Genomic DNA, 9,775 nt, shown 5'->3' with positions numbered 1-9,775 from the left:
AAGTGAATTTTAAAGTCCATAATAAGAATTTGTTATGGTTATGCTTTAATCCCTATTATTCATTAAGTAGAGTAAAACCATAACCTTCTTCTTAATTTTATTATATAAAAACTTAGAAGCACAATGGTGTAGATAACTAGACAGTAAAATCCTAAGTGACTAATGAAAAGTATGGTATGAGCCAGCTATCTCTTCGTCACTTCTTACTTTTATCTTTTATAATACGCATTACTTGAAATTCATGGCAAAGCGTCCCGAACAGTTGTAATTTTTAAACTCATCTCATTTCGAATCCGTCAGGTAAGAGGGAACGCAATTCCGACATTCATTTACTTACTTAACAAAACATGAAACAAGCAAGCACCGAACTTGTAACGTTTTAAATTCATATCCTTGGATGTCAAGGGATTTCCGTGTATTTTGTACTTAATAAAAGCACTTTCATATATGATACATACACATATAACGTAACATGCATGAAATGTACAATTATTTAGTATTTACCCTCCATTTTAATATTGTTTCTTAAATCAAACAGTACTCTTTGGATAAAGACTTCATTTTGCATCTCGGAATGGAAATATAATAAGAAAGAGTAACAAACTGTATTAATCAGCAAATGAATGAATATGTTGCAGTGAGGCAAGGCTTGCTACCGTACAGTTTCTTCCAAATTCAATTCTTCACATTGCATATAATTGCCAAATAAAATTTTCCTTGTGAAAGTGTTCGATGAAGATAGGTCGATTTGGATTGGAAATTTATATATGAAATTAAATTTTCAATTTTTATCGAGAAATATATAAAATGGAAAATAAAATATAATAAAAAAATTGACTTGAAATGATTAAACCTAATCTGTTTTCAAGGCTACGATAATACGAGTCTTTCGCAAATTCCCAGTGGTCGCACACATTCACGCAAATTCAATATACCATGTAGGGTATAAAAATCCCGCAAGACTGCATTGAGTTTGAATAATAATTTTAATTAATTCGCAACTTTAATAGAGTTGACAGTTAAATTATAAGTGAAAATTACTTTAAACATATATCTATATAATGTTTTAGCGTAAACTGAATGACATACGTGAAAATGTAAGAAAAAACGAAAGACGAAAAAAAAATATATATATATATATGAAATAAAAAAATTAAATTTAAATAAACAAAAATCTCCAGACATGAACTCTAAAGTATGATTATTGTGTATAATCTCTATATATGAGTATATATATGTATATATATATATATATATATGCATATATATGTATGCGTGCGTAAATGTTTGACATAGCAGTGGTTGTTGTTTTTGCAAACTGACAGTTAAAACTTAATAACATTACGTGCAGGTGCTAAAAGAATGAAAGAATTTCTGACATTTCATGCACGGCAAGTAAATCTTTATGAACACATGCTTACGTGCATTAAGGCAAGTGTCTATTCATTATATCATATAAACAGACGGACAGATAGACTGGTAAACAGATAAGGGCAATAACGGTGTATTCGTTATTGCTAAAGTGATTTTAATGAATGAAAATTGCGTCTACATCAAGTATTCTCGAGTGCTATTACACTTGCACAACTGCAGATACAAATACACGCAGTTACACAAACGTATTATTATTATTATAATAAATTGACATCGTAGCAATGAGAGAATAATAATATGCGATGAAGAAGAAGACGAAGAAGATAATCAAGAAGGAAAATAACATTCACACACACAATCCTTCGCTATCAATCATAACGTATATTATATTTATTTCAATTTTATAATTTAATAAATAAGAGTTTTAAATAAATAATTTTTTTAATGTTTTTACTTAAAAATTCAATTTAAATTCTATTTAAATAAGAAATTACGAACAAAACTTTGTGTGCACAGAAAAGACGTCATATGATATATCTTCGCCTTTCCAAAGGATTCTTAAGTACATTACTCATACACATACACACACACACACATACACACACACATACACACATACACATAAATACATACACACAGTATTACACATATTCATATTCATATATGTATATATATATTCATCACATATATATACTCACTCATTCATACGCACAAATACTTAGTATATATCCAACATATATGAAAGTCTGACTCAGAGGACAAGAAGAATTATTTCTTAGATTTTTGTAGAATTTATTATAATATAATGGTATGTTTATGTGTTTTTGCCTATGTGTATGCATGTAAGTGTGTTCGTGTAACTATGCGTTTAAATTTGTGTATTTGTGGGTTCGTGTGTCTATGTACAGTTGTTACACTGATTTAAAGCCTGACAGCTGGTACGCCCTGGGGTGCAAAGAGCATGTCGGCTGCCAATTTGAGTTTTTCATTAACCAATCTGGCAATTTTTGGTGTGCGACGCCAGACAAACTCACGCGTACGGTCATGATTGTCTTTACTTTCAACTTCGACCTGTAACGAAAAAAAAAGCAGAAAAAAATTCCAAAATATAATATTTTCGTGTTGTTTATTGGCAACACCTTCTCCCCTTACCCACAGCATATATACATATATAGATAGGAGCATGTGGATGGGGTGGTCGATTTTAGATATATTTACCTGTTTTGGTTGTTGAACTTTAATTGATATCAGTGTAGCGCGATCGTTAACAACACCGAACTTAATGCGTCCGATCATTTCATTGGTGCGAGCAGTAGCGCTTTTCACATTCTCAACGCCGGCACGTTTGAATGATTTTTCAACGCGTAAAATCAAGGGCCCCAAAGTAAATTTAGCCTTAATTGTTGAGTTGCGGCCTTCCGGGTCGGTAACCACTTTAACGTTGCCGACACGCTTCAATGACGCTAAACCAGTTAGACTACCTTGAGCCTTTTGCACTTCTCCGTCCTTACTAGCTTTATCAATTTTGTTGTTACTGTTAATAGTGCTGGTGGAAGCGGTTTTTTGTTTTTTTTTAACATTGTTGTTATTGCTATTTACGGTCGTTGTACTAGCGCCCCCAGCATTTTGACCTTTTTTCACTGCACTCTGCTTATGCGACTTGGTGGAAGTTTTTCTACTCTCGTGACCCGATTTGACGGCAGCCTCATTGACAAATGCAGTACGCTTTTCCGGCTGTCTGTTATCGTTGTCTTCAGTTTGGGTTTCAGTCTTTTTTTCATTATTCGGTACACCGGCATCGTCATCAATTTGCTTGTTTTCTACAATATACTTATGTTGCTGCAGTTGTTGTTGGTGGTTTTGCAATTTTTCCAATTGCTGGCGTTCTTGTTGCAGTTGGGTTTGCGTTTTCGATTCAATTCGTTTTTCGTACTCTTGGCTTGCACTTGACAGATTTTGTTCGCTGTTGCCAATAGTGTTACTATCTGCTACGGCTTCTATTGACGCCGTATGAGTGCGTGGCTCAGATTTCGTATTTTTTCTACATAAACAAAAAAACATAATATATATATATATATATATATATATATATAGAAAATACATATCATACTAATAGAAATGATAAATAAATAAATAGATAGGAAATCAATTCGGAGCAATCGTGTGATTGTTGCCGTTAAATTATTTATTAAGTTGAACGAATTTTGAACTATCGCTTGTGTTTGTTATATCAATAAGATTGCCTTGTATAAAAGAACTTACAATTTCTTTATCGATGTCTTGGCCGGCGAGGGCTTGTTGCCTTTTGCTTTACTTTTATTATTGCTGGCGGTGTGGCTTTGTGTTTTTTGTATATTCGGTTTCATTGCTGTCCGACCGCTTAGCTGTACAATGAAAGGATCGTAGCTGTTGGCCACAATTTGATTAATACGAGCGAATATTGCATCAACAAAATGATTATTACGTTCCTGGAATGCATCCGCAGTCATATCGATTATGTTGTTATTCTTTAATGAACCTAATTGGAACAATTAATCGAACATTATGTCATTTTCAAAAGTGTTTCACAAATTTCTAGATATGCGTTTCGCTTTCAATGTTTTGTCTCTCTTTTTACAACAATTTATACAATTGCCTATACGATATGGGTGTGCAGCATATTAAAGCAGAATTATTTAAGTTTCTCAAATTTTCTACTTCGAAGAAGATAACTTTCAAAAGGAGTATTAACCACAAATGCTTCTTAAGCAAATAATAATAACTTAGTAAGTAAAAGAAATAATCTGCTCTAGGGCTTGCGGTTGTTTTTGAATATGAAAATATTTGGCATAAATGCTTCATTGCTTTTCCTTAAAACGCAATGAATGACTCGATTCACTAATAATAATAATAATAATAATATTAATAATAATAAGTCTAACCTCAAATATTTCATTCTGAATTATTTGAATTATTTGAATTATTTAACGTAATTAAATTTGCTGCTTTCTTAACCTTGAAAATTTGAAAAGGACAAAGCACTGCACTTCATTACAAGCTTTATATATATATATATATTGCAAGGTTCTAAAAACATTTCCTATAACAGCATTAATAATAATTAAACTTGTTTGCAAACTATAATTATGATAAAATGCTTTTTTATAGAATAATAAAAAATAAAGAGAAAACTCATCTATGAAAACGAGTCCTTTCAAATACATGTTAAAGTCGCGCAAGGCCGATCTCATTAAATACCCTACACCATGTCGCATCATGTTCTCTTCATAAAATACGACAATTTATATATTCTTCATACGTACAACAACACTTTTTATGAGAATCCTTGTACGGAAGGGACGCTAAAATGTGAGTCCAAGGGCGTCCGACTTTAGCAAAGCTATTTATTATTATTATTTTTTTTTTTTTTCTTGAAACACATTCACCATGAAGCACGAAATTTTAAATCTTGTTGCCTTATAAATACTTAGTTCTCCTGAGTGTCCCTAAAAGAAAGGCGGTCAGAAAATGGATCTGTGTTGTCGAAAGTTACTGCCATAAAAGCAGACTTTGTTATCGTCTGAAGGCTTATTTTTTGTACGAACATATATATGATAGGTGCATCGAAAAACGCTCCTAGCCATTCCAAACTTCCGCTATTTACTTAGTATGCAAAAATTTGACATATTTTGTTCATCAATTTTTGTTAAGTAATGTTGAAATGGAAAGAAGGTGTGATCGTAAAAAAAGGTCCCATCCAGTTCAGTGCTCAATCAAAGCATATAATGGTATTAAGTTATTAACTCAAGACAGCAATTTACGAAATGAACACAAAAATAGGTGAGCTATAGCTCATCTATAGCAGAAAGCTGGATACGACTTATTTCGAAATCGATTCACAAAATGATATTGAAACGATTTCCACAATAAAACACTTCTTTTCCGTATTGCATACGAGCGATGTAGGAAAAAAAATGTTGTAAATATTTTTCGACTTAGGTCGAACCTTTTTTTAGATACGTCCAGGTTATATAAATATATACATATATATATATATATGTATATATATATAAAATATATTAAATATCCGATCGAACGTAGATTTCCTTGACACACATCTTGTCATGTTTATATTTTTAATCAATGTGTCAACAACACAGTTATATTTCCGCTATTCCGCCGTATCTAAATGTGATTTTCATGGTAATAGTAAGCGAACCTAAGATGTTTCGTTGACTTTCAAGAAAACTTCGATATTAAATTTGCATTTCCAGATAAGGAAAAATATGGGATATCTCTGCATAGTCATGAATAGGATAAGTCGTTTTTTCATTATTTAACATTTTAAAGCGTTTGAAATGCATTTTCCGACTCGTTCGTCCATTTCGCAAATCGAATACAACTCCTGTAGGGGCCATCATACAACAATAGTATTGTATTTAATTTGCATATGTACGCTAAGTAATGACCACATATGTTATGTATAAGATAACCTAGATAGCTCTATGACAATCGTAAATGTATATCAAGGTATACCGTGATACATATATCATTCTTTACTTTAGCTAATAAAACGTTTTCATATACGAGACAAATTTCTATCACTAACACCGCATGAGCTGATGGCACCGAAGCAAATAGCTTGAACATAAATTCTTAATGTAATTATGTTTATTTCTTACTTCAGTTCAGTTAAATTGAATACAACGGAGAAGCTGTAACCGATTTATATAACGCACGAATTGATGCCCTACATACTGACTTTTATAATGCTCTCATACTTGACCTGTTCTAGACTTTGTTCCATCTAGTTAATAGCATGAAGCATATAGCTTAGTTAGAAGTGGGCTCTTACGTAAATGCTAAAAAAATTTTAATTATGTTAGAAACGAAAAAGCTTTTATGGAAAGTACTATATAATGAAAAAAAAAAAACAAGTGTATTGAAATTTTCGATGTCTCGCACAACATCTGAGTTTACGCGTCGTAATTATTTCTACATCTAATCTGTATTAAGCTGTACAAATAAAGAGACACCCATCTAATCGACATTGTAGCATTTCTGAAGAGCATGATTCAAATTTTAGAATTTTGCAAAAGCAAAATTGAGGAGGGGAGGGGCAAAATTACTGGACTCATCATTCATCTCATTTCAATTAATTGTCTTCGATTTAAGGTAAGGTAAGGTTCGTCAATTTGCATAGAAATAAAACTTAAGAATTTCAATAGCAAATGAGGAAAGAGGATTAGCAACTCACACCTTTCAACTTTTTGTGTACGTCCTTTTTTTTTTGTTTTTTTTTTTTTTTTTTTATTGCAGACATAAAAAGAAAATCCATACCACCTAGTCTGAAATGTGAAGTAAATTGAATGACATTTAAATAAAATTGCATAATGTGTGGTGCTATATGCAAAAGATAATCTCATGAGATAATTTAACGCTTTATGCCCAGCTAGTTGAAGTTTGTACAAGTTGGAGTGATTTTGAAACAACAAAAAAAAACCATTAAAAAAGTGTTTAATTTTTTTTTCTTTTTTTTTGAGAGTCAATCTCGAGTGCCCAACAAAGGACTGCTTTGCTCATTGCCGATGGCAATAAGGAATTGATGGAAGATGGTGTACAAGTACTTTGTCAACTTTTTTTTTGGCAAATGTGTTTAATTGAAATCTTCTTTCAATAGCGTATTAATTATTTATGATGATATGGTTTTTTCTTTTTTGTTTTGTTGTTACGAGAGGGTCTCATCAGCGAATTTTGCCTGCTTTCAGAGTTTTTCCTCTCTCTAGAAGACAAACTTTCTATTAAAAACTTTGCAACCGTCAGAATTTCAATCAAAAATAAAAACATAGCAATTGACAGAATAGAGGATAAATCGGAGAAAACTGTTATGCTGTTGGAGAACATGTATATCTTATGATGGCTCCGATGCGTATTTTTAGATGATATATAATTTTGGCCTTTGAAAAAATTGCGACTAACAAATCGAGAGCTATACTCCAAGTTTTTTTCTTAGAAAAGATCATCACGGGCGGTACCTTTTCTTTTCATATGCCTTCAACATAGACACACACCTTGGTTTTCTGAGTTTTCTTTATAAATTCCCTAAAGATGTCCTAAGCGGGACGAAATAATTTCCTTACAATTTTCTACTTTCAGGTTAGTTGAAAAAGAAAAAATATATATATATATATATATAAACAAAAGACCCTTCAATTATTACAACATCCCTTCAAGTATAGATGCGTCCGTCTATGTAATCTTTTCACCGCTAATGAATGGACGTCAACTTATGTTATTGCACCCTCCTGTCGTGGCAGCTGTCGTCACATATTATTCTATGCATTAATATAAATTTATGCTTGACATAGTCTATTCATCCGTTTGGTGTTATTTGCTAAAATTCTCAATGTTGAGAAAATAACAAGATAAAGTAAAATATTTACAAATGTATACAAAATGCTCGAATTAATGGGCAAACTTAATTATGCAACAACGCGTCAAATATTCGAGCTTAGCAAAGTCAACTATCAAAGCAGAGTTTGCACCAATTTCGTATAAGGTCTGTTACAAAAAAAAAAAAAAATTCCCCTTTTTCGATACGCTCTCTGTCCAAGAGTTCTTACGAAGGGAGTAAGCCTTTAGTTTCTGACGTAGATAAATTAAACATTGTCGGCCTTGCCCGACTGTATTGTTTTTTTTAAAGAAATTTTTATATCTGTGTGTCGCTCCCGCAAAAATGATTGCGAAAACATTTGACTGCGTATATGAATAGTTCATCGTTACCGATAACTACACGATTAATATATTGTTCATAAAAAGTCATAGCATTCGATTAACTATAACTATTACACTGTCATTAATACTTACTGTTCATTTTGTATATAGATTATAAGAAAAAAAAATAAAAAAAATAAAAAAGAAGGAGAGAAGAAGGCGTAGTTTAGAGATTTAAAAGAAACGTGAAGAAATGAAAGAGATGATCATTTAAAGGAGAATAGAAGAAGAAATTATTTATTAAATTATTTTACATACAATTAACGCTTGAAAAACTCATCAATGAAATGATCAGTTGTTCAAAGTAGTTTTAATGGCTAAACCACGCCTCCTTATTTGCCGCAATTAACCAAAAAATGAAGTAAAACACATATTTATAACCAAAAGAATTTTCTTTCATTTTAATGCGTAATGTGTGCGTACATATTAATTTTAAGGACACGGAAACTAAATTTTACAACAAAATCAACTTAACGAATAATTTTATAAAGAATTACAAGTTTTCTAAGACGTATCATCCTTTAGCTAAATTCTATGATTTGTTGACTTTTTCTTTTTACGATTTGTGTCGTTATTGTTATGCGTTTTCTTTTTACTTTTTTTTTTTCTTTACTTTACCTTTCCTTTTCTTGTTTTTGTACGTTTTCCTTTTCCTTTTTGTTGCTTTTTTTTTTTTTTTTTTTTTTTTGTTTATTTTTGCTTTATTTTATCTAATTCGGTAAATTATGCAAAAATCTGTTACAGAGATTTCTGCGAAACATGGTCATAATAGACGAAAACAAAAAAAAAAAAAAAAAAAGGAAAAAGAGCAAGGAAAAAGCAACTCTTGCTTGGCAAGAAAGGAGGAGAAAATTCAACACAAATTCAAGTAAATCGAGAAAAACCGACACATAATAAATTTTTCAAGCGTTTCAATTATGGCATCACAACATCCATCACATCGAATGAATATTGTTTTTATTTGCCGTGCACTGGGATAGCCTTAGTTAAAGGAAAGGATACACATAGAGTGAGAGAGAGAGAGAGAGAGCAAGAATAAAAAGAGAAGGAATAAAATAAATGAAGAAACGAGATAAGAGGAAATTCGATAAACTGTTGATGTTAAAGTTAAATTTCGCATCCAAAAGACATAACAGCACCGCCGCATATGAAACGTTCATATATATAATTTTTCGTATTCGCTTTCGTTTTCTTTTCATTTGTTTTACTTTATATTGAATTGACAATTGCCTGGCGAAATGTAAAACAGCTTAACCCGAATTCTTTAAATTGAACTTTGATATGATCGGAGAGAGATATTAAGAGGCAATCGCTTTATTTTTGTAAAACTTAACTTGAAGTCGAACCTTGGGTGTCGCTTTGACCAATCTTATGCTGTTATGTTTTTCCGACGCGTAATTCAATCATATGAACGAATGTATGTATGTATATATATATATGTATATATACATGTACATAAGTAAGTGAGAGTGATTTTGAGAGAGTTTTAAGTAAAATCTTTGAAAATTTCATTATATTATTGTTTTCTTCTTTTGCTGGCGTTATTTTGTTTTTGTTTGAATAAATAAATAAATAAATTACAAAATAAATAAATAAATACAAATTAAATAAATTAAATAAATTTAAATTATAATTAAAATAAATAAAT

The 9,775-nt window shown here is 31.2% G+C and overlaps 1 protein-coding gene across 4 annotated transcripts in view; it reads right to left on the bottom strand.

Annotated features, from left to right (window-relative positions):
• Window positions 1-2,120: 2,120 nt before the first annotated feature.
• The window catches only part of LOC119631621 (coiled-coil domain-containing protein 1), a 28,856-nt gene continuing 21,201 nt past the window's right edge, over window positions 2,121-9,775 (bottom strand). Inside the window, exons 5-7 of one of the 4 annotated variants that reach the window (XM_038024003.1) lie at window positions 3,637-3,892; window positions 2,593-3,415; window positions 2,121-2,445 (exon numbers count right to left, since the gene is read on the bottom strand). In XM_038024003.1, coding sequence (XP_037879931.1) covers window positions 2,296-2,445; window positions 2,593-3,415; window positions 3,637-3,892 — 1,229 coding nt within the window. In that variant the 3' untranslated portion in view covers window positions 2,121-2,295. The remainder of the gene's footprint in view (window positions 2,446-2,592; window positions 3,416-3,636; window positions 3,893-9,775) is intronic. The other 3 variants (XM_038024004.1, XM_038024001.1, XM_038024002.1) reach the window with 3 other exon arrangements.

The sequence above is a fragment of the Glossina fuscipes genome, unplaced genomic scaffold (genome assembly GCF_014805625.2).
Source record: "Glossina fuscipes isolate IAEA_lab_2018 unplaced genomic scaffold, Yale_Gfus_2 1, whole genome shotgun sequence".
Classification (NCBI taxonomy): domain Eukaryota; kingdom Metazoa; phylum Arthropoda; class Insecta; order Diptera; family Glossinidae; genus Glossina; species Glossina fuscipes.
This window is presented reverse-complemented; position numbering and strand designations above follow the sequence as displayed.